The 24,123-nt window shown below is 28.1% G+C and overlaps 5 protein-coding genes across 13 annotated transcripts in view; 4 read left to right on the top strand and 1 right to left on the bottom strand.

Moving 5' to 3' along the window:
* The first annotated feature begins 1,627 nt into the window (after nt 1–1,627).
* LOC141529781 (uncharacterized) lies at nt 1,628–4,438 on the top strand. Its single transcript, XM_074246476.1, has 3 exons — nt 1,628–3,630; nt 3,728–3,799; nt 3,877–4,438. Exons 1-3 carry the CDS (start codon nt 2,575–2,577, stop codon nt 4,018–4,020), a joined length of 1,272 nt encoding a protein of 423 aa, XP_074102577.1. The 5' UTR covers nt 1,628–2,574; the 3' UTR covers nt 4,021–4,438.
* Nucleotides 4,439–4,708: 270 nt separating this feature from the next.
* Nucleotides 4,709–6,221, top strand: LOC141529981 (uncharacterized). Of its 2 annotated transcripts, XM_074246792.1 has the most exons (3): nt 4,709–5,930; nt 6,004–6,075; nt 6,160–6,221. In XM_074246792.1, the coding sequence occupies exons 1-2, from the start codon at nt 4,923–4,925 to the stop codon at nt 6,073–6,075; spliced, it is 1,080 nt and encodes a 359-aa protein (XP_074102893.1). In that variant the 5' UTR covers nt 4,709–4,922; the 3' UTR covers nt 6,160–6,221. The 2 variants fall into 2 exon arrangements, with proteins under 2 accessions (XP_074102893.1, XP_074102894.1); XM_074246793.1 differs by having other exon boundaries at nt 6,004–6,191.
* A 6,031-nt stretch (nt 6,222–12,252) lies between these two features.
* Nucleotides 12,253–14,259, top strand: LOC141530271 (alpha-2-macroglobulin receptor-associated protein). The gene is made up of 6 exons (XM_074247309.1): nt 12,253–12,539; nt 12,620–12,932; nt 13,281–13,391; nt 13,475–13,592; nt 13,674–13,830; nt 13,909–14,259. The coding sequence occupies exons 1-6, from the start codon at nt 12,318–12,320 to the stop codon at nt 14,107–14,109; spliced, it is 1,122 nt and encodes a 373-aa protein (XP_074103410.1). The 5' UTR covers nt 12,253–12,317; the 3' UTR covers nt 14,110–14,259.
* A 1,855-nt stretch (nt 14,260–16,114) lies between these two features.
* On the top strand, nt 16,115–17,184 carry Dnali1 (Putative inner dynein arm light chain, axonemal Dnali1). Its single transcript, XM_074247115.1, has 4 exons — nt 16,115–16,490; nt 16,559–16,704; nt 16,772–16,969; nt 17,045–17,184. Exons 1-4 carry the CDS (start codon nt 16,115–16,117, stop codon nt 17,078–17,080), a joined length of 756 nt encoding a protein of 251 aa, XP_074103216.1. The 3' UTR covers nt 17,081–17,184.
* The window catches only part of Scrib (scribble planar cell polarity protein), a 39,440-nt gene continuing 32,447 nt past the window's right edge, over nt 17,131–24,123 (bottom strand). For 3 of the 8 annotated variants that reach the window (XM_074247107.1, XM_074247112.1, XM_074247111.1), the window contains 8 exons: nt 22,430–22,981; nt 22,107–22,212; nt 21,862–22,033; nt 20,867–20,972; nt 20,678–20,791; nt 20,447–20,566; nt 19,952–20,152; nt 17,131–19,123 (listed from right to left, as the gene is read on the bottom strand). In XM_074247107.1, coding sequence (XP_074103208.1) covers nt 18,842–19,123; nt 19,952–20,152; nt 20,447–20,566; nt 20,678–20,791; nt 20,867–20,972; nt 21,862–22,033; nt 22,107–22,212; nt 22,430–22,981 — 1,653 coding nt within the window. In that variant the 3' untranslated portion in view covers nt 17,131–18,841. Of the gene's footprint in view, nt 19,124–19,428; nt 19,513–19,951; nt 20,153–20,446; nt 20,567–20,677; nt 20,792–20,866; nt 20,973–21,861; nt 22,034–22,106; nt 22,213–22,429; nt 22,982–24,123 lie in introns of all 8 variants that reach the window. The other 5 variants (XM_074247110.1, XM_074247108.1, XM_074247113.1 and 2 more) reach the window with 5 other exon arrangements.

Here is a 24,123-nt window from a genome sequence, read left to right as displayed (position 1 = left end):
GTGGGAATGGATTTTGATTTTTTTGTTCAGGTGTAAAACGATAAAAACGTCTTCACAGATGTTTTTTTCACGGTGAGGATTAAGTGTCTCTTTTCTAATGTCCAAGGGTTGCGAGCACTTAAGATTGTGGGTGAGATACACGTTAAGAAAAGTTATCAAGATACGACACTCCGAAAAAAAAAAAACGAAAGACAACTAATATACATCGGATTATGCTTTAAATTTTGGTTTAACTTCTGAAGCTGTGTAATCTACATGTAAAACAAAAATTTTGATTTTTTCTATTCTCTGTCAAGTCTTTGAATTCCTTTTTTAATTGTAAAAATGATAAATTTTCGGTCAGAACCATTAAAAAAATATTATGAAGCAATAATTGATTAGAATTAAATCAATATTTGCACAAAATCAAAATTAATTTTGAACTTGTATAAAATTATCGCTTTACTTCTTGATAACTAATATTTTCAACTAACGATATCATTTTTATAGTAATTAATTTTTTTTCTTCGGTTAAAAGTTAAAAAAATTAATAAGCTCAAGGTTTTTTCAGAACAAAATAAAAAAATTACCATTTCAAATAAAAATGACTTAATTATTTATAACAAAGAAATAATTAGAGAAGATATATTATCACCAATCAGCTAATTATTTATATCTGTGATTGATAATGCACTCTAATAGAGCAGATGAAACATCTATCACGCACTAAAGTTAAGCTTGCATTATTTTGTTATTGTGCATAATATTATTGTAGTAGTACTCAGTTTCGAAAGTATCAGTTATAAGTTGGACATAAGTCTTCGAATAAAATATAAATTTCATAATGTATTTAAAAGATTTCAATAATATGAAAGAACAATTGAATTTTAACCGATGGAGTTCAACCTGTTTCAAATTTTTTATTTTAATCCAACACGTTTGTTTCAAAATAATTGGACTATCACCGTGGACCTTAAATACTTCTGAAATACTTGACGAAGATGGAAAATCTAGTTTCAAAACATTTAACGTATGCAGTTACTCATGCGCTGGGAACTGTTTTAATATTTTATGGTTTATTACGAGTGTTTTCTTGAACTTTAATTATCTATTTTTGAGAAATTTTGATTTGGTAGAACCATCTGTAACAACAATCAGAATATTAAGAAGACATGTTTTGATTTTTCTTTCGCTTCTGGTAATTATGATACCAATAATTGTGCTTGTGCACCAAAAATTAATAATAAGTGTATACAATCGATTTGGTAATGTGGATCGAAAATTGAAACTATTTAGTGATTACAAAATAGAATTTGATTTAACCGTTTATTTAATATTTATCTTCAGTTTTTTTGTATTTGGAAGTTTAATAATAACCCATATAGATAATTACTCGGGGCTATCGATGTTTAATCAAATAATTTCTTACTTTATTACTAATGGAATGATAAATCAGTTCATAATCAATCTAAATATGATTTCTAAGCGATTTGATATAATTAATTCAACTATAATGAAATATTATCATATGAAAATCCGAAAAAATCGAGCTCAAAACTCTCTTGTTGTACGAATATTAGTATCATCAGAACTAGTTCTTCACGATTTTGATAATATCATATTTTCTTACCTTGAAATATGTGAAATGTGTGAAGATTTACAATATTTCTATGGATTACCTCTTTTGATCATCACTCTTTATTTTGGCATCGCAAATTTGCTTCATTTGTATGTGATAATTTTATCATTGCTGAAAGCTTTGGAAATTTCTACAAAAATAATGTCATTAAATATAATACTTACATCATGGGCGGTTTTCTCACTTATTGTATTGACTTTGAATGTCACAAAAGTTATAAAAAAGGTATATATTTTCGATAAAATCAATTTGATCTAAAAAGTTTTTTAAAATGTATAATTCTTACATTTATTTCAGAGTAAAAAAACTTTGAAGCTAATGAATTTACTTATTTTGCAATGTTCTCTCAACCAAAAAGTCAAAGAACTGGTAAATCAATCTTCCTTTCTGATGATATTCATGTGTGACTAACTAAATTTTATTTATTAATTATAGATAACAAATTTTCTGAGAGCTCACATAAATTCAAAGCTTGAATTTATTGCTTACGAATTGGTTCCACTTGATCGCAAGCTTTTAGTAATTGTAAGTATTATAGTAGTATCATTTTCAATTATCAAAAGTCAAACTACTCAAATAAAAAAAAAAATTCTTCGTTTTCTTAGATTTGTTCTACAATCACATCTTATTTGATTATTATTATACAATTCAGTGTCTCTTTTTAACCTTTTGTTGGTATGTCTTTGTCGATAAATAAAAATTAACCCATTTAATTACAAATGACAAGGTTAAATAAATTTAAAAAGGTACCTGCACATCAATACTAATAAATTATTCAAAAAATAAAAAATACAAGAGAGTTATTATATCTGAAATCAACTAATTACTGTCCTCTTTACTCATATCTTTCATCTTTACTGTAGTCATTTTACTACAAATTGTAGTATTAATCAGTCTCAATTGTACTATTGCAAAGCAAGCACAGAAGAATAACTATTTTTGACGAATCAGAAATAATGGAACCAGCAAGATTCATCAATCGAAATAAAAAAAAATTCGATTCTAGTCGATGGAATTCCATCTGTTACCGATATTTTATCTGTACTCAATACATTTGTTTTAAAATACTCGGATTAGCACCATGGACAATGAACATGTCGAAAATATTAAACAAAAATCAAAAGGTTCGTTTTTGTGGTCGTGCTATTTGCAGTTATTCGTGTATTGGATCATGTTATAATATTATATTGGTCATTATCTGTTTTGCATTTAACTGCAACTTTATTTTCATGAAAAAATCTCCTCCATTGGATATTGGCTCGCAGCTATTACCATTAGTACTACCCCGACTTTTACAAATTTGTTCGTCACTAATTTCTAGTTTAAACATTATTGTTTTGACCATGTATCAAAAATCCTTTATAAAGATAATAAATAAATTTGAAAATATGAATAAGAAATTGAGACTACTGAATGGCTCTAGTCATAGCTATGAACCAGAATTTGATTTTACACTGTGTTGTCAGTTCATTTTTAATTTTTTTGTTCTTGGAATCAGTGCAGAAACAGAAATAGTAAGATATTTTGAATTTATAACGATGATAATAAATCAAATAGTTGTTGACTTTGTTACAAGTGGTCTCATAATGCAATACACAATATTTTTGACTATGATTATTAAACGATTCGAGAAGATTAATTCAGCTCTTTCAAAACTTCTCAATACAAAAATTATTGCAAATCAAGCGCACTCATTATCTACAATATCAACGATACAATCATCAATATCTTCTGATTTAATCCTCCATCGTGATTTAAACAATATAATATCTGCATACGTTGACTTGTGTGAAATATGCGAAGATCTTCAAGATATTTATGGATTTTCTATTTTGATCAGCGCTGTAACTCTCGGTATTAAGAATACATTTCATATATACCTTGCATTTCTGGTTTGTTTTTTTGGTTCATTACAAATGAAGCAAGGAATTTATGGTTACATATTACTTCTATTATGGTGCATTTTTTTACTAATAGTTCTAACTTCTCGTGTCACGAAAGCCGTAAATCAGGTATAAGTTTTAAATTATCTCATAATTTCTATTGACTCTAACGATAAACACCCGCATTTTACTAATTTGTTTATATCAACACGTTCAATTTTTGTAGAGTAAAAAAATGGCGAAACTCGTCGATTTACTTCTGATACGATATTATGCTGACCAACAACTCAAAGAGAAGGTAAATTATTAATATTTTTTTTCTATTGCAATGAATTAATAATGATTATCAAAGCATGATTAATTTCAAATTCACAGTTAATTAATTTTTCGAGTTTCTTGACCATCGCAAAGATCGACTTTACTGCTTGCGAAATGATACCACTAAATCGGACACTTTTAGCGATGGTAAGTATAACTGACTTTACAAATATCAAAGCTAATACTACTAAAATATATTAACACATTTTATTTTTCCTTCCCATTTTTTAGACTGCATCTGCGATTATATCATACATTGCTATAGCTATACAATTTAAGATCAATTCGACTTCCGAATAATTCATTGATGAATTTTATAAAATTTTAATCAAATTGAAGATTTTAACTGAGAACACCGTCAGGAAAATCGATAGTCTTAAGAGTGAAAAATTTTCTAATGCACAAGTGAATAAGTATTTGTATTGCTGATAAATAAAAAAAAATCAATAAAAAATTACATCTACACTTTTTTTTTTTAAATGATGACCTCTGTAAATAATTGTCGGAGTATATTAGTTTAAAATCATATCTCGTGAGAGCAAATTATACATAAATATCGATTGGCGTAGAAAACGAGCGAACGTTATCATGAATAAGAGATTTATAACAATTTATAACAGACTTCAACAACAAAAAAATTAGATATATTTTTTTATGATTAAAGTCTAAAAAATAATTTGTTTATTTTTCAATTTCCATTTAAAAAAATCTGGAGAAATTTTGGATAAATTATTTTATCTTTGATAAAAGAGTTATAAAATCTAAATGAAAAGTTATCAAATTATATTTTTTTTCATTAAATTCACTAGAAATATAATTGAACTGCCACATAATATTCTATAAAAGAAAAAATACCATAGATTATCATCGATCGGTTAATTAGCTGACGGTTGCACTCACGTCATATTATTTATTTATCAAATTATCAGTGGAAACTATCAATACATAGGGAAAAAATAACAAAATAAAACTAAGCCTTCGCGTTTCGCTAAAAAACATTCTTGTGTCACTATTTTTATCAGTTATCATTGGACGACTAACAAGTGAAAACCTTAGTTATAAAAATCATATATTAAAAATATTTCAAAAAAAATAATTGAATAATGATGGGATTAAATTTAAGCAATTTAAAGACAAAATTAAATTACAATCAGTGGAACTCAGTGTGTTACCGATATTTTATGATTATTCAATATTGTTGGTTCAAAATAATTGGACTATCTCCGTGGGCATTGAATACTCCACCTAGCAGAGATGAAAAAAATATCTGTTATTTTTCATATATCGGAACATTCTATAGCATTTTAATCATTATCATCTATGTTTCAACGGTATACTTCAATTATATCGTTTATTCATTAGATTCTAATCCCGACAGTGAGCAAGTGTTGTCATTAGAATTATACGAAAAGCTTTGTTTAATTTTATCACATAGTTTAATTTTAATGATGTTGATATTCATTTTCCGGCAGAGATCTCTAATAAGTATAATTCATCAAATAAAGTTCGTTACAAAAAAAATTGAACAGTGTGACCACTTCAAAAAAGAATTACACCGTACAATTTATTTAACATTAGTGACGGATTTTTTAATAATCAGTAGCATAATGCTAGTTAAAAGTCGTTATAATTTCTCAGTAACAATGATAGTGCAGTTAATATTGGAATGTTTTTTTGAAGGTGGAATGATAATTCAATTTGTAATATTTTTAAACATCATCACTAAACATTTTGAAGCTATTAATTCAAGCATTTCAGATGTAGATAATGTGAAAATCAATACAGCACAAGTGCATCCATCATATGTAATAAATATGGCAGTATCAGTACCAGCACCAGATCTTCATATTATTGACAGTGATAGTGTAAATGCTTATGTGGACTTATACAAAATATGTGACAGTCTGAAAAAATTTTATGGACTGCCAATTTTGATTGATATTTTGAATCTCAGCGTTAAAACTTTATGTATGTTGTACTTCACAATTTGGAATTCGATTCGTTACATGCAAGAAGATGCTAGAGAAACAATTCAGATGGTATTCATGTCATTACGGAACATATTTTTACTTATAGTATTGACATCTAATGTCACAAAAACAATTAACCAAGTAATGTTATTTAATAAAATAATTATCTAAATTTACAATTCGATTTTCTATATTAATTTATTATTTTTTATAGAGTCATGAAACTATTAAAATTATTAATTTACTCATGCTTCGACCATCTGCAAATCAGGAAATTAAAAAATAAGTACACACAAAAAATTTTTAACTTTAATAATATATTTATTTACTGATAAATTGAAGTGAATTAATAGCCGATTTTTTTAAACAGTTAGTTCAATTCTCGAGCATTATTTCACATTTCAAAGTCAAATTCACAGCATGTGATATGGTACCACTCGATCAAACACTTTTAGTCAATGTGAGTAATATTTGAAATAATACAACTCTTTAAATTGTATTAAAAGTTGTTGATTTTTACTTTTTAATTTTGTAGATTTGTTCCACAATTACGGCCTACCTCGTAATAATAATACTAATTCGCATAAATTTGTCACCTTATATCAATTAGATGATGTGATTTTTTGTGGTTGTGAAGTCAATATTAAATATACTTCAAGTTTTCAAAGTGTGTAACTATAATTTTTGTCAAATACCCTAATTATTAGCATTGAGTACTGGTGAGTTTTGAGTACGTACTTATTGATTCACGGTTTAAATAAATAAAGATAAGCAACTATTTAAGAGAGGAAACTAGGTCTTCTGAATCGATTATATTCCAACAGGTTTCAGATGTTTTCAATTGTGACCACTTACGTGTTACATTACAATCATTTTATGATTTTTTTTTTTTTTTTAAATTACCGCAATAAAAAAATTATTGTAATTACGATACCTGACTGTCCTACCATACTTTAAAAATCTGATAATTTTATTTATTTAAAATGAATTGGGTGATTTTTTGAAAAAAAATTCTTTTTCATTTCTCTTTCAAGTAAAAAAAAAAACCATTCATGTTTTAAATGTTCCCAGTGTCAGATAAAATTTTTGCTCAAAAATATTACTATATTTTTTTTATTAAAAATAAAAAGATTTTTGAAATCAACTCATTTATATTTACAAAACTCTTATCAAGACAATTGTCGACAGGACGTATCCGCGAACTAAATGCAAAGTAGCTCTTACGATAGTACTAAAAATAAAAATATTCAATGTCTATTTCTAATGTTGACACGTGTAAGTAACCGGCTTTACGTAAAAGTATCTTTACTGATAGGGTATACCGATAAGCCACATCCACTACTGTGTGTGTATTCCGTACATTGTATCGTGATTAGCGTCTCGTCACTGCGTTAAGCAACATCACGTATAAAGCTTACGTGAATAATGGAGGCATTTTTGCACTTTATTGAGACCATTTTCAAAAAGGTTTTCAAAAAAATCGTACCACGAGCATGGAAGGAGAAAAAATGAAAAAATAAAAAACGACGTGTCAGTCACACTGTTTTTGTAAACTTTAGTGACAGATATAAAACCCCGGTAGACATTGATAAAAGGTTTAAAATAAAATATAAAATGTTGCGGCAAAACGATTCTGCTGTAAATATAATTTAGAAATGGATTTATGTATCTTTGCGATCGATACCAGACGACTACACGATTACGAGGATCGAGAATTGAGGATAATAATTCTGATGATGATGATGATGATCGTCTCGGAAAAATAGAAGAATGATGAATCCAATCTGACCTCCAGTGCGACCTGTTTAAAAAGACACACACTTCACTATACAGCAGCTTAAACTCAACACCGGCATAACTAAAATAGATACCGATCACACAAACAGTTACGTGTATAAACTAAATACAAATTTATATAATTTGAAAACCAAATTTCAGCCAGACGCAACAACTAATCGATCGATCAGTGATCATCAGCAAAGTAATAAAAAAATAAAAAAAATTTACTGAAATAAATAAATCTTAGAATGAATTGTTTACGAAAGCAAAAACAACTTAAATGATAAAAACAGAAAATCTAAGCTACTCATCTTATAGTAAATTGAGACAAATGGAGTAGATAAAGAATGAAGAGGAAAATGCATTTCTCAAAAAGCAAAACGACATGTCAGAAATAAGTAAGAGGTGTACCGTACCTGAAAACATTTTTTTTTCTCTTAATCTCTTGCGGCATTTTTTTGGTAAAAAAGCAAGTCTAGTGATCATGTTAAAAACCGAGGTTGCTTGTCGGAACCTGTGTAGTACTAGGAATAGCTGATGATCAGTGAAGTCAACGAGGACGTTTTTTAGATTATCTGATCATCGTTATGTGTAAACTCATCGCCTGTAGAGTACATCCAGTCGAGAATTGAAAAAAATTTTAAAAACAGAGAAAACTAAGAAAATAAAATATGCAAACGGTGTAGAATACTATATGTATACTGTATGAGTATACTTTGAGGTTTTATTTAGATTGTGTATAAGCTATCTAGTCACGACTACCATTACATACTCCATGTTTTCTGTCTTTCTGTATTCCACAAGGTGTTATCGCATGAGAATCATCAAAAAAGACTATTATTGTTTACTGTAAAGCTGACAAAATCCCTTGGCTCGTGCCACCGAAAATACAGCCGACACTATTTTTAATTCTGAGTTTTCTTAATTTTAGAACGCTCGTTTGTTAACTTTATCTTAAACAATTGTCCGACACGTATTGTAGACACCTTTCAGAGAAAGATAATCTTTCAAGATCTGACTTTTGTTTTTATGTATTAATCACGTAACTTTCTTCGTAACTCGTCTGAGGTCTTCTTGTTTGACTTTGTCCGCTCGGAAAAATTATTATAGAAAAAACGCTTGGCTGGCTGAGAGTGACGACAGATTAACCAGAAAAAAGCTTGTCATGATTCGACACTTAGACGAAAATATTTCAAGATGAAAAACGTTTAGCGTCCTGGGGAGAGAAAAACGATCTTTATAGAATGGGGCGCGACATGTCTCGTGTCATGAATTGTGCGATTTAGTGCTAGCAACAATATTAAGTATGTCTACTTGATTCACGCCTCTCTCAGCATGTTACTAAATATCATTTATAATCCTACTAATTTTATATTTTAAATTAAAACTTAAATGATTAAAAAAAAAAAAGTTATCTAATGGTCATTTGTGTTTACGATCCATTGTCAGTTATTTTACTTTTAAAAAGAAATTACATTTCGCTAAAAAATCTGAGTAGAATTATCATTCAAAAAATTAATTGTTATTTTTAAAATGTAAAAAAAAAATTGATTTAATTGATATTTCATCCTTTTTTAAAAGAAATTTTCAAGCAGGAAGTCAAAAAACAAAAGTATTAAACGAATTCAAATAACACTTCAGCATAACAATCGAGAATTCTTCAGTTACATATCTTACTCCTAAAAGAATGTCGATCACGGTTCGTAAATTTTTTTTTCACTCCTCTTGAACAATCAACAAGTAATTACATTATTACATATATTAACCTGTCTTGTTTTGCCTCGTCGAAGCGAAAAATTGTGTACATAAGTTTCAGAATCGACGATTGGCGATAGCAAATTTTTTATCTCCAAAAAAATAAAACAAACATTTCAACAGCAGACTTTTTAGTCTAAAGTTTGAACAAGAAGACAATAGACAATTTAAAAAAAAATTATCCTACCAAAAAGACGTGGAAAATTGAAAAACCACGTAAATAATTTATAACTTCCAAAAGACTATATAATATTGAGCGTGAAAATTTCAAACAACTCAGGCGTCAAAAGTCTGTGTGTACGTAAGCAAAATTATAAGTATGTTTGAAACAGACACGGAAGAATAAACGCCTAAAGACACAGCAACTGTAAAGTATACTACACAGATACATTTGGAGAAATTCTGTAAAACAATAAGGTGCCCCGTAGCCTAATCTTTGAAAATAATATTTCACTGTCATGACATTTGTACCTCGTACCCAAATATATATCCCGTCTCCACACACAATCAAAAAATAAAGTATAACAAATAAAAAATAGTTTATAAACTAAACATATTTATATGGACATAAAGCAGGATAAGAACGGGTGAAAAAAAGCAAACAAAACTATTTAAATCTTATTATTCAATTTTTTCCTCAATAAAAGAGCACACAAGATTCAGGTATAGATGCTAATAGAATCCATTGTTTTTTCTTCCACCGTTCTCCATTGTTTCTCTCATCAGTCCTTCATTGTTTTCATCGTCCCTCGAGTCGAGTCCATACCGAGTCTGATTCCCCGAGGAATATTTGCGGATCCCAAGAAGAACAAACCAAAAAAATTAAACAACAAAAGATTTTTAACTATGTATGTTAATATTTTAACTATATATGATACAAACAACAAGAAAACACACACTTGTAACTCATAAGTCGTAACGAATTTTTCTATCTAAAGATGCCTCGTATCTGTCAATAATTATCCTCAGACCACTAACAACTTTCGGGTGAACTATGTATTTACAATTTACACGCATTGTTTTCAGCTCATTATCATTCAATCTCACAATTAGCTGCTGCAAAACTCTTAATTGTTTCCATCAGATATCATAAAACACAAGTTTTTTTTTTTTTTTTTATCAATTAAATTGCTTTCTAATTGCAAACAAGCTGTTGTACTTCGACGCAGCATCTAACTAAGACCAGCTAAACAAATCATTGAAGAAAATAAAGTTCTCACTATCCAGAAAGGAGATAATGATAATGACGATGAAAAAATGGGCAGCAAACACGGAAACAAGTTGCGAGACATATCTCGACACTCGGATTGACTTTGAAAGGAGTCGGAGAGACAGCTAATCTCGAGGAATGGCTAAGCATCAAGTACTCAGTCAGCATCAGAGTATCTGGACTGGATTTGCTTACGCAAAAAGATTGATGCTGCGTGTTCTTTTAACTGGCACAGAGTTTGCTTTTGCTGGATGCACAAAAGCTTAGCTAGCGAAGCGCTCGGAGGAAGATTGAGAAGAAAAATAATTCGAAAAAAAAAGGTAAACCGAAGTGACTGTTGATGGTACTGTTTTTGCCGATGCACTTACTCACGGAAGAGGTGCCGATATCTCAACCGTAATTTATCATTCCCAGGGTTCGAGGGGCAGAGTAATGGGCTTGAAGAGCCTGAGGGGGCGCCATGCCATGTACGATAGAAGACCGTGTAAAGACTCTTGGTTTCACGCAAGGTGTATCAGGTGGACACACCATTGAGCCAAAGCAACGCCCGTCATTTTTATAATTACATGTTTCAGTAAAGTCTTCACTTATTTCTGTTTTCCTCCTCTTGATCATCGAAATTAACCGGCTATTTAGAAATAATTATCTATTTACGTTTTCTTATTGTTTTTTTTTCTTCTCCAGGCTAAAAATGGAAAAATTAATTTTCCTTGGGGAAAATATTTAGTTGGATGTCTGATGGTTCTTCATCTTCTCGTTATGTCCTCACTGATCTCGAGTCTCTTGGGACCTGACTGGGGCTCGTAAATAATTAGATAGGTCTACGAAAAACAAATATATCGTTTCGCGTGGTGATAGATGACGTTGCTTGTTTAGTGGGTCGAGGGGCGGAGGCCAACCAACTAATATTATTACTATATATAAGTAGACAGATAAATATATTAAATGTATCAGTAGTGATGGTTGTGAAGGTATGAGTAGTATGTTAGGCATTGAGTTTAAGACAAAAGTATTATATATATGTTAATAAATTATAATATAATAGAAGAAGAGTCTAAGTCTCATATTAATAAACGCGAGGCATGCGAGTGCCGAGAATTTACAAGAGTTCAAGGGCAACCTGAGTAGACCTCGTGGGTTTTTCGAGTAACGTTTTGAGCTAACCAACGAGCCGAGGCAATTAGGCGGCCCAGCAGGGTGCAAATTCTATATATTTATTTTTTTTACCCTGGCGCTACATTCAATAATCTTATTTCTTTTTTTTACTAAATGATTCTTATTAAATCATCAAGAAAAAATTTGTCAAAATTATGTGAACTTAAAATTTTTATAGTTGCATGTTATATAATTTTTTTTTTCTTTTAAAAAATAGATCAAATTCAATGTAAAATCAATCGCTATTTAGAATTTAAAATAATCTATTGAAAATTAAATTTCTGTAAATTGAACTAAAAATAATCAAATTTATAAAATTTTTCTTTTTAACAGAAAATTAAATATTTTTTTTCAAAAATTTTATTTTAAAATCATTTTTTTGAGTGTCATCTCTGAGCAAACAAAAGAAGTTTCTAAAAAATTTTCTTACCGACTTGAGATATTTTATAGTAGTTTTTTGTGATTTGACCGACTTGAAGGTAAGAAAATTTTCTGTTCTATCAAAACATTTATTTTTAATGATGACGTAAACAAAGGAAACGACTGGTACTGACTGGCATTTAATTCCATTGGCATCTTGTCAGCTGATAAGAACGCACGTGTGTTTATGTTTAAAGTAAAACATTAAAATGGTGTCGAAATTGGTCTCGGTGTTTTTTATTTTAAGCTTAAGTGCAATATTTATAATTGACGAGTGCGAGGGGCTCAACAAATATTCCGCGACCGCGAATAAAGCGACTGATAAAAAAAATGATGACTCCAAAGAAATTCCAGTACCTGTTTCTATTAGGGAGCTTGAGAAACCCTATCGCATGGCTAAGTTAAATTTAGTCTGGACTAAAGCGAAGCATGTGAGTTAGAATTATTTCACCTATTCATTATTAATATACTTATGTTTTTTTTTTTTTTTTTATTGATTGATTAATTTTAGAGACTAACAGATGTGAAACTGCAATCATTGTTCAGCGATTTGAAGATGCATGACAAAGAAGAACTGGCTTACAAACACTACAAAGAAGAAGGAAAAGATGTAGATGGCTTGAAAGCAGCAAGATTGAGGAAGAAATTGATCGGAATAATGAGTACTTATGGGTTATTAGAACATTTCGCAGAGACTGATGACCCAGAATTGCTGAAACGTCATAAGCCTCTCAATGATGGCAGCAATTATGTAGCCAAAGATTTGTTCAAAGACAAAAAACTCAATAAATTGTGGGCAAAAGCAGAAAATGCTGGCTTTACTGGTAAATAATGATTAATTTTTTTTATGATTAGTTTGATAAAAATAATTTAACATTTATTATTTTATAATTTTCTGGGAGCTTCTAGAGTAATTTGTCAAAACCCACAATTGAATTGCAAAATTATTTTCTCTACTTTTGGTTGATATTTAATTTATTTCCCTGCTTATCTTATCTTCTGAATAATTATAAAACAAAACAGATATTTTATTATCATTGTAGTAAAGCTAAAACGGATTTTAATGCTTCAATTAAAATGGCAATATTTTTAATAACTGAAACTATTAAAAAAAAAAAATTCTGTCTGGTTGTTTTTTAAATTATTAATATTTGATATATTTATATAAACAGCCGAAGAATTAGAAGCTCTAAAGCAAGAGTTCTCTCATCATCAAGACAAAATTGATGAATACATGAGTATTTTATCGGAGGTCGAAAATGGAGATCCTGAAGCGTACAAAAGTAATTTTTATTGTCATTATTTATTTATACGATTATTTTTGTCAATGATTTATTATTTTAACTATTTCATTTCAATGTCTTAGACAGTATTGAAGAAGATCATCCTAGCTGGAATGAAATTGACGAAAAAGAAGAGTTTGATGAAGATTCTAACGCGATTCCTACTAAAAAAGATTATGTTTCCAAAGCTAATTTATTACGGTAAAATTCGACAATAAATTCTATTTTGCAAAAAATTTAATTTGATTGTCATCTCATTTGTAACTTTCTGAAACATTCTAGAGAAAAACATCATCAAATAAAGAGTGGATACGATCAGTTAGATAAAAAGACTGCTGAAGGTCCAGACCATCAAGAATTTGTTGAACCAAAAGTCCAGGGATTGTGGAGAATAGCCAAAGCTGCGCAATTTACTAAAAATGAGCTTGAGTCTTTAAAAGTAAGCATTGTTTATAAAAATAATTTGTCCAATAATTTAACAAAATTATTAATTTATTTTTTTGTTTAAAATTTATAGGAAGAACTTCACCATTATCAAACGAGATTATTAAAATTGCGTCATATGCACAATCAGGCAGCTTTGGACGCTGCTCAGAATGGGAAAACCTACGACCCAGATAATACTACTAGAGAAAATATTAAAAAGCACGCCCGTACTGTTGAAAAACTCCACGCAAATCTCGAATCCCGAATCTTAGAACGACATTCTGAGTTGTAAATTTTTATTTTACACGCACTAGCTGCTAATGTCCTCAGTGACTTAAATTGTCAGATTGAACAAAGTTTAAGATATCATTAAAATAATTTTTTGTATCATAAATCATAAATAAAATATTTTTAAATAAATAAATGAAATAATCTTATAAAATTTGGTCATTCATGCAAAAACAAGTTTTGTCACTCACCACACCAAGAAAAGCTCGGAACACGTTAGGTCATTACTTATCTGGTTTTCGTGAAACAAAAAAAAATTTCACATTAGTTTAATGAATATAAAATTTTATGTAATTAATAAATTTGGATTTTTATTTGACTAACCTTGGTGGAAGATTCATCAGTAAGACTCAGCATCAGGAGTTGTTGATCTGGACCAGCTTGTTTTAACCACTAATCATTTAAATTACTACTTCACTTACATCACTACTTCACTAAACAAATTCACAACTTCACTTCATTTTAAGAACTCACTACTTTACTTCACTTAAAAAATTCACAACTTCACTTCACTTTAAGAACTCACTACTTCACTATTTGCATTATACTGTGTAATTATCATGACTCAAATCTATTTTTATATTCACCAGAATAAAAGCAAAATTAACTGAACAAAATTTTTTTTGACTTTATTAAATGACTCAATAATTATTCAAACGTTCAAGTCTTAATAAATCTGCGCCGCGTGACTATTCGAGTTTTATATTTAATGATTCTGAAGCAGACAAAAGCAGTCTGTCAATTTCTAGAATTTTATTCAAAAATTTTTTATAAAAAAATCGACAGAAGTATATTTTTGCTAGTCAAGAAACTTCTAGATATTTTAAAAACTCACAAGATATCAGCTCCCACTGATAAAAATTAAGTTAGCCGACATCTACAAATTTTTAGAATTTTTTTTTGATTAAAAAATTATTTTAAAAAAATTAAAAAAAAAATTTCACATGTAGAAAATTTTAAAAATTACACATGAAATTTTTTTAAAAATATTTTTTTGTTCTTATTTAATTATTAAAAAAAAAAAAAAAATCAAAAAAATTAAAAATGTCGGCTAACTTTATTATTATCTCCCACTGACATGATCCAACTAAAATAGCAATGTATCTGACAGAACATTTGTTAGTTAAATTTATAATTTACTATTTAAAATTTATTATCTAAATATTCAATTATAATCTTTTTGAGCAAAAGTAGGTTGATAAAAATCTTTAAACAATAAAAATGTATGCTATTTTATGGACTAGTGGTTCAAATATCTCGAACATATAAGTGCGTTTACATTGACAGACAAATTAAATTATTTATACGAAATTATTTATTGAAATTTTTATATCTATAGTTTCCGGTTAATTAATTATGTACAAAAAAACTTAAATTAATCAAAAAAGATCAGTAAAAACAATAAATAATCACCTTAATGTCAGAGCTAAATTGCATTTCTTTGTTCTTTGTCCATGGGAGCCGAATAAATGTGTAACGGCTAAAAGTGACGCAAAATGGATGCGCAGTAACATTTTGAATTTCAGGCCTGCGATTGGTCGAATCATTTCGAAATTTTTAATACTTTAATTTACGATAAAATAATTAAAATAAAGATGATTGTTATATTGTAAATTATATTTTAATTTTAATATTATTAATCAATAAATTAACTTGAATTTAATAATTTTCTAAAATAAGTATCAAAATATCGGAAATATGGTTGCCGATTCCTTATTGGTCAAATCGAGAAGCGCGCGCGCACCGTGCAAAATTTAAAATTTAAATATAATTTAAAATAAAATTTAATTTTGTTGTAAATAATTTAAATGCAAATAATATAATTTGTTAAATAAAAATTAATTATTTAATTATTAATAACGATAATTAATAATGTAGATATAAATTTAATCCAAACAACAAAAACAATTGATCAATATTGTCATAGCAACGCCAAATTTACTAAAGACGTGCAGTAAACTTGACATTTAATCTTTAACGAACTGATAACTAATATTATTTTCAAAAAAATGGCTACGGTTGCACAAGAACGTATAATTCCATCGACAAATACATTGGTGAAATACGACAACCCCGTGTTGGTCACAAAGCATCCGGAAAAAACTCCTAAAGAAAAATCAGGAAAGAAATCGGCATGTAAAGGTCAATCTTCGCCGGTGACTGCTGATATAAAACGCGAAACCGCTGAAATACTGAATGGAATTTTGCCTCCGAAAGAATGGGAGGAAGATGGACAAATTTGGACCCAGTTTGTTTCAAGTACTCCTGCAACTAGACTGGATGTTATAAATTTGCAAGAACAATTAGACATGAGACTGCAGCAGAGACAAGCCCGAGAAACTGGAATTTGTCCAGTTCGCCGTGAACTTTATTCTCAATGTTTCGGTAAATATTTTATTTAATTTAAAATTTGTTTAAGTAATTAAAATTCTAAATTTTATAATTTGTAACAGATGAAATAATCAGGCAAGTGACAGTAAATTGCGCAGAGCGTGGGTTATTATTACTACGAGTTCGCGATGAAATAAAAATGACGATGGCTGCTTATCAAACACTTTATCAAAGTAGTATTGCATTTGGAATACGCAAAGCATTGCAGGTACTGTTTTTTATAATTTATTTTCTGTAATAAAAGACTATTGATTAATTTAAAAAATAATTATTAGGCCGAAGAAGGTAAGGAAGATTTAATAGCAACAGCGGAAGAATTACGGCTTCAAAAAGCCGAGTTGGAAAAAACAGTAGCCGAATTGCGGCAAAAATTTGACCAAGCCGAAAGACGGTCCGCAGAATTGCGCGAAGCTGAAGAAAAAAAGCACAATGAAGAAATACAATTTTTAAAGAAAACTAATCAGCAACTTAAGGTTTAAATTAAATAATAATTTTTTTACAAGTAATTTTTTTTTTGTGATAAAAATAACATTAATTATAATTTACAGACTCAACTGGAGGGAATAATTGCTCCGAAAAAATAATAATTTAGCAAAAAAAAGACTGAGTATTTTTTACAATAAATATTATAATATAAATTGTTCAGTATCTTTTTAATTTCAGTGATTATTTATATGCATGATATTTTTGTTTACAAATATACGGATTCAGCATTACAAAATGTATAAATATTGCTTAATAAAGACATATAGTTGACAGTAATAAATATATTTATATAATATATACTTTCAATCTAAAATATTAAATACTTTTTTTTTAATTAAAGTCCAATAATTAATTCTAACGTCGCACTTAAAACCCATTTGTCCATTTTTTAAATAATATCAACTTTACTCTTCACAATTATTGAAGTAATAATTAAAATAATAATTTTTAACGATGGATATAACAGTGCAATTGACTCATAAGTAATAATACGCCGTATTTTGCTTTATTTTTTCAATTATTAACTTACATTTGTCAATTTAATAATGAAAATAAAAAAAAAAAAATACTAAGCCACAAGCGTCGGAAAAATTGGATTTATGTAGTTTAATTTAATTAATGATAGAGACGTTGGCGATTGATTTATTTATTTATAAATTCTTGGTCCCTCGCTCAACGAACTCTTGTAGCTACAGCCGCACGGGTAGATGTTTCAACTCTCAAGCACTCATATAGTAATTATTAGTTTTTAACATAATTATTATTTGTTTTTTTTTATACATTATTTACTATAACATATATGTATCGATCAACAACATGTGCAACGACATATGAAAATATTGTAAACATTCGTTACAAACATAATACTATTCATAATAAGGCCCTGTCACTTATTTAGTTGCATAAGTAACAAACATCAAATCATAATATTTAAATTTAAAATCTTCAGCATAAAAAATTATTTTTAAAATAAAATTTTTATCTCAAACAATCATAAGGCCAAAAATTTTATTTTTTAATGCCTAAGATTTTAATTTAAATTTTGGTTAATAACATTTTTTGTAAATAATAAATCAATGTAAAAATTAATTAAAAAATCTTTATAGTTATAATAATAATAATAGTAGTAGTAATAAAAAAAAATCATTTGCACCCATAATACAGCAAAATAAATTCTGAAGCTATTCTTCATATTTATAACTTATTGTTTATAACAAAAACCAATAATTATTTCACTCAAGTCCATACATTAAGTTCTCTTTTATTTTATCCTTAAAAAGTTTAATCTAACATAGTCACTGGGGGGCAAGATCAGCAGCTTAAGTTACAAAAAGTTAATGCTGCAATTTTATTAATTTATTTAATATGTGATGTCTATTGTTACAAAATAGATACTAGGAATGTGTGTATTAATGTCATATTAAATTAATTAATTAATTAATTAGTTGATACTATCAGATGATAAGTATAAACTGTGCTAGTTGAAAATCTATCCCAAAGGCTTGTCATAAAAATATATGTATAAAATTCGGATAAAATTTCGGAGTAAAATAAAATTAAAAAAAACTCAAAGTTATTTTAAAAATCATTCTCTATCGATTGTTGCTCAATAAAAATATTTAAAAAATATATAAATACACAATTTCATACGTCAATTGCAATAATATTGTTTTATAGTTATTACAACACTTTTAAGTTACTTGATTTCATTTTCATCAATAACTACATTTATATATTATTTATAAATTTAAATAATCCATTTTTATTATAAAAATTTGATCTTTAGTGCCTAAAACCCTATCTAAAATTGTATATATACTATACAATATTAAATATTAATATAATCGCACCAGACTAAATTAATTTCGTCCTTTTTTCGAGCGCTTTCGTTTCTTCTTTTTTGCTACAGATGAATTATTTGGACCCGCATTTTTCCCGATACTCGGTACTGTTTCCATCGTCGGGCTCGTACAAATAAACGAGTCTGAACTCTCGACTGCGACACTTGTTGAAAGATCTTGTCCAGTAAAATCTTCACTCTCGCTTTCTGGTTCACTGTCTCTTCCAAGTTTCCCGGTATCCACTTCTTCCTCTGCGTTGCTCAACTCCAGCGATATGATTTTTTCTCTCAGTGTTTCGACCTGTTTAAAAATAAAATTCCAATTTAATAAATCAGTTAATAAAATAAATTTTTAAATTGCTTAAAAAACTAAAATCAATACACTTCAAAATTCTATGATAAATCTAATTACTGATTGATCCATAGACTAATTTATTTTTTCAACTTTTGTTAGTTTTAATTTAATTAAATGACTAAAAATAATAATTACAAGGTAATTTTTTTTTTTTACCAAGTAATAATTATTAGTATTAATTAAGTTTTTTTTTTATTTTATCAGAGCGAAAGAAAGAGAGAAGAGAAATGACCAGAATTGAAAAACCATACCGATAGAAGTGAAGAATAAAATAATTATGAAACGGTGCTGAGTCAGTGCATTGTGAGTTGCATTCCTGGTGCATGTGTTGGTATCTTGTAACAATAAGTATCAGTGTGTAAAAATAATATAATTATTAATATTAATAATAATAATTATTAGTTGTTAGTTATTAAATGCAGCATGCAAAAAAATAAAAGCCGTTGTGCAATGAGCAATCCGTCGTCCCGAAGAATCTGGCCTATCATTTGTTAATTTTATTTATTTAAAAAAAAAAAAAAAAAAAATTAAAAATATTGACTAGTGAAAATAAAATTTATTTGTGGACAGCTAAAAAATATTTTTAACGAGCTTGCCAGCACTCTTTGGCGTACGACATGATAAAAAATATACAGCGGGTAAATAATGCAATGAAAAAAAAAAATGACAAATAAAATGGTGCATGATCGTTCTCAAAAAACAAAATGTGTTGTGATAATATTAATTTAAGTGACTTTGTGGTTTTTGATGATGTTGTTGTTGATGATTTACTACCTCGCGCTCAATGAGCTTCTCGACGTATTCGACTGTTCGGACGCGACGCTCACCAGTGACTTCGTCCACATACTCCTCAGTACGCCGAGTTACCTTTTCATCCACTATTTTTTCAGATTCGCGGACGGCTTTCGGCGGACCCACCTTGCTGCGTACGGCAAGTTTTGGAAAATCCGCGCTAGACGGCCTTAATGTACCAAACTATATGATTGTGAGAAAATAAACGACAACCCATTTGTTATCACCTCTCAGCATTCCATTATTTTTTTATTATTATTTATTAATAAATTAATCTCCACACTTATGGAAGTTAGAGTTTATCAATTGATTAAATAAATCATTTTAAAACGAGCTATTAGTAAGTGTGTTAACGTGAGATGTTTAACACAATTATTAGTTAATTATCATTCATAGTTTATAGGAAAAAAAAAAAAAAAAAAAAAAAAAAAATGTTTGATTTTGTAAATTTTAAGTTAAATTATTTATTTAAAATACCTCAGCTATTTTTTCTGGTTGATGTGAATCCACTTGACTTGAATTCATTACTTCGGTTTTTGTAGAACTATCCACCATTTCACTCATTTTTTTTATCACCATTTGTGCTTGTAATGCATCCTGTTAATAATTAATTTTTAGGAAAATTTAGTGTCATTGCAAAGATCTTGACTTGAATTAGTGCTTTTTTAAAATGACCGACTAGAAAAAAATTAAATAAATATTATTTACTTGTTCTAAAGATTTAAGACGAGCATGTCTCCAAGCAGCTCTTTTTTCCGCACGCAGCGCACGTTGTTCTGCAGGACTTAAATGACTTTCTTCATCTTCATCTGAGATCAATCCCTATTACAGAAAAATAATTTCACATAAAAGTTTAATTTAAATGAGAAAACAAATACAAAATTAAAAATTTCTTACTTCCTCTTTCAACTTTTCTTTCAAACGACGTTCAGCCTTGGCTGTTCTTACGACACTCGGATACCCTTGAAGGGAAGGTAACGAGCTTCGCGAGCTCAATCGGCTACTGTAAGGTAATCAATTAGCGTACTAAAAAGCTCCTTATTTTTAATATATCAATTGCAGTTAATTTATTTCAGTAAAAAAATAGATACAAAAGCTTTTACTCTTAAAGTAGAAGCAATTTTATAACTCTCACACACACTCACTAAAATACTGCACAGGGTTAAAAAAAAAATTAAAAAAAAAAGTGTTTTGTTGGTTGTTACATTTTATAAATTTCTTTTAGCGTACATAATTTAAAATTCAATTATAAAAACGTCACTACAGTACAATTGTTCCCTTTATGAAATAATATAATTATCCTTTCACCTTAATTGTTTTACGCTTAAAAAGATGAAGTAAAAAAACTAAATTACTTTTATTTCATTATTCTTAAGCACAAAAAAGCGTCATAAAAACATAAATAACTTTTCAAAGATGTTTAAGAAAAGCATAAAGAAGCAAAATAAAAGCATGCAGTCATTTCTCATACACGTAGAATTCGTAGATTTTATACTAATCAACTATTTGTAATTAAGTACATTATAAAATACTTGATCCTTTAAAATTATTTACTAACTTTAAAAATTGATAACTTTGCGTGTATTTTATATAAATCTAGTTAAAAAAGATTTTTCTATTTTTTTTTTTTTTTTTTTTTTTATAAAAAAATAAACGTAGTTACATATGTACATAGAGAATTTAAAATGTACATATAATATTTAATAAAAACTAACAAATTAAAATGATAAATTGCAGCTGGCTAAAGTATAAAAAAAAAAAGTACACCTCGTGTAGAGACAGTCTTCCTCGATGGTGCAAATAAAAATAATAAATAAAATACTTTTACAGTGCTCAATTGAAGAGTTAGCGATGCATTTTTTTTATAGTTGAAAAAATAGATACTCGCTTACTTAGGTCTTCTATTATCCTGTTCTTCGATTATTTCTTCAGGCTCTTCCATACCTTCCATGTCCATCTGAGCCCATGATTTTAACTCATCTCGTGTGAGAGTTGCAATTTTTCTCTCCTCTTCTTGTTTCAATTTTTCTACCTCATCTTGACTGAGGAAAGTGAACACTTTATCTGTAAGAAAAAAATAATTAATATTTCTTTGTGTAAAAATAAAAAAATAAACTTTATTAAAGTTATAAAATACCTGGTTTAGGAGATGGTTTAAGATGTTCTTCAACAGCAGACTCAAATAATCTTTTCCGATCACTTACAGACATTTTAGCTGGTGTTGGTGAAGGTGTTGGTGAAGGCTAAACAATTGTAAAAAAATATAAAATTAATAAACGACAAATTAAACAGTAGAAAGAAATAAATGTATAAAATAAAAAGTGTCAAAAATGATCACGAAGTAACGTAATAAAAACGCGTGTGATAAAGATAAAATTTAAAGATAAAAGCCCTGAAAAGTAAATAAATAAAGTTAATAAAGTATTAGTTTAGTTATTAAACATGCCAAGAAGACCTCACCTCAACCTTATAATTTTTTCCATCAACAGAACGTGCAATCTGTAAGTCGTTAAGTGAGGTGGTGATACTCTTAGACCCATAATCCTTAAAACGAGCCACAGGAGTTGTCAGTGGCGTCGGAGGAAGTTGAAAGCGCGGTGATTTAATGTTGCTATCATTATCAACGTTAGATATATTTTTTTTATAAAAATCAGTGGCTGGATAGTAACTAGATATTTCGTGCATTGAAATTGGACGGTTATCTTTGGCAGGCATTGAGTTAACAATAGGAGTTGTTATACACTGAGTTGATTTGTAAGGAGAGGGTAGAGTCGCGAAGGTAATACTTTTTTTAGCGTTTTGCTGATTCTTTTTAGGAGGAAGTGTATGGGATTGAGATTGAAATTTTGATTGTGAATGATGGTCTAAATTGGTCGTTGATGCATGGGGTAGTGACTTGGTAGAGGCAGTAGTAGTAGTAGAAGTACAAGTAGTTACTGGTTGGTCTATTGATGTTCCTACAGGATCATCCACAGATGTACCGTATTCTTCTTTTAATTTTGACTGTAATGCCTAAAGTACATTAGATTCTTTAGTTCATTTTAGGAAACAGGGCTTTAATTATTTATGGTACGTAGTATTTTTTTTTTTTAGCTGTATATATATATATATATATTTTTTTTTTTTCGTTTACTTTTTTTACATTATTCATACTTTTAGCTCTTTGTAACACTTATTTCGATTACTTCAAAAAGTAACTGGTAAAAAACATTTAGCCTTCATTTAAAAGCTCAGGTTTTATTATTTCGTTTAAAACTTAATAATTATTCATTAATATGTCACAAAGAGTTATTAATATAAAATAAACTTTTGATACAAATTTATAAGTAATTAATTAAAATAAATTTTTTTATTGCCAAGAGAAATTTCTGTCTCGATGGATAATTAATATAATTTATAATTTAAAATCGTGAAATTAAAATTAATAATTAACAATCCAAGCATTGATATATATTTTTAATTTTCAACGTTAACGTTTTATTTATATTTTGTAATAATATATAAATCTGGTCCATTAATAAAGTTATATATAACATATAACATTGATAGAAAATTTTATTTTTTTATTTTTTTTTTTTTTATATATCGGCATAACAAAGATTTTTCAATCTTGTCAGTAGTATGGGCTTGCGTAACAGTGATTGCATAATAATTTTTCACAAACATAAATATTATATACTTCTATATGTATAAATATTATTTTTTTTTCTTTTCAAAAAATCACTTTTTTTGGTTTTATAAATATTTGATTTTATATTTTGTCTTTCTTACGTACGAATGATATATGCTTCATATGTTAATTATTTATATAGAATAAATACTTTGGACATTTTTTTGTAACACAGTAAATTAATATATTACAATTTTTTTTTCACAACCTCGGTGATTTTTTAAACTTAATAATAAATAAAATAATAATTTATCATTTTTCAAAAAATAAATCAAAATAATTTATAGTAAATATCAAAAGACAATACATACATTTGTACAGTACTAGCATTGAAGATTATTATTATTATTATTATTATTATTATTATTATTATTATTATTATTATTATTATTACTATTATTATATTATAATTATCCCATTAACGTTAAGATTGGACGACACAATATTCATATTCTGTAGGAATTATTTTATACAGTACAAGCTT

The sequence above is a fragment of the Cotesia typhae genome, unplaced genomic scaffold (genome assembly GCF_013202065.1).
Source record: "Cotesia typhae breed Kobodo isofemale line unplaced genomic scaffold, CoteBio_Ctyphae contig_48, whole genome shotgun sequence".
NCBI classification, from domain to species: Eukaryota; Metazoa; Arthropoda; class Insecta; order Hymenoptera; family Braconidae; genus Cotesia; species Cotesia typhae.
The sequence above is the reverse complement of the archived record's forward strand: the minus strand, read 5'-3'. Positions and strand labels throughout refer to the sequence as shown.

Excerpts from the sequence above, each read along its gene's own strand:
- LOC141530271 (XM_074247309.1), top strand. The coding sequence starts at position 12,318 with ATGGTGTCGAAATTGGTCTCGGTGTTTTTTATTTTAAGCTTAAGTGCA. Across the intron at positions 13,392-13,474 it reads AGATCCTGAAGCGTACAAAA|ACAGTATTGAAGAAGATCAT; the intron begins GTAATTTTTATT and ends TCAATGTCTTAG. Across the intron at positions 13,831-13,908 it reads ATGAGCTTGAGTCTTTAAAA|GAAGAACTTCACCATTATCA; the intron begins GTAAGCATTGTT and ends TAAAATTTATAG.
- Dnali1 (XM_074247115.1), top strand. The coding sequence starts at position 16,115 with ATGGCTACGGTTGCACAAGAACGTATAATTCCATCGACAAATACATTG. Across the intron at positions 16,491-16,558 it reads ACTTTATTCTCAATGTTTCG|ATGAAATAATCAGGCAAGTG; the intron begins GTAAATATTTTA and ends AATTTGTAACAG. Across the intron at positions 16,705-16,771 it reads GAATACGCAAAGCATTGCAG|GCCGAAGAAGGTAAGGAAGA; the intron begins GTACTGTTTTTT and ends AATAATTATTAG.
- LOC141529781 (XM_074246476.1), top strand. The coding sequence starts at position 2,575 with ATGGAACCAGCAAGATTCATCAATCGAAATAAAAAAAAATTCGATTCT. Across the intron at positions 3,631-3,727 it reads TCACGAAAGCCGTAAATCAG|AGTAAAAAAATGGCGAAACT; the intron begins GTATAAGTTTTA and ends CAATTTTTGTAG. Across the intron at positions 3,800-3,876 it reads ACCAACAACTCAAAGAGAAG|TTAATTAATTTTTCGAGTTT; the intron begins GTAAATTATTAA and ends TCAAATTCACAG.
- LOC141529981 (XM_074246792.1), top strand. The coding sequence starts at position 4,923 with ATGATGGGATTAAATTTAAGCAATTTAAAGACAAAATTAAATTACAAT. Across the intron at positions 5,931-6,003 it reads TCACAAAAACAATTAACCAA|AGTCATGAAACTATTAAAAT; the intron begins GTAATGTTATTT and ends TATTTTTTATAG.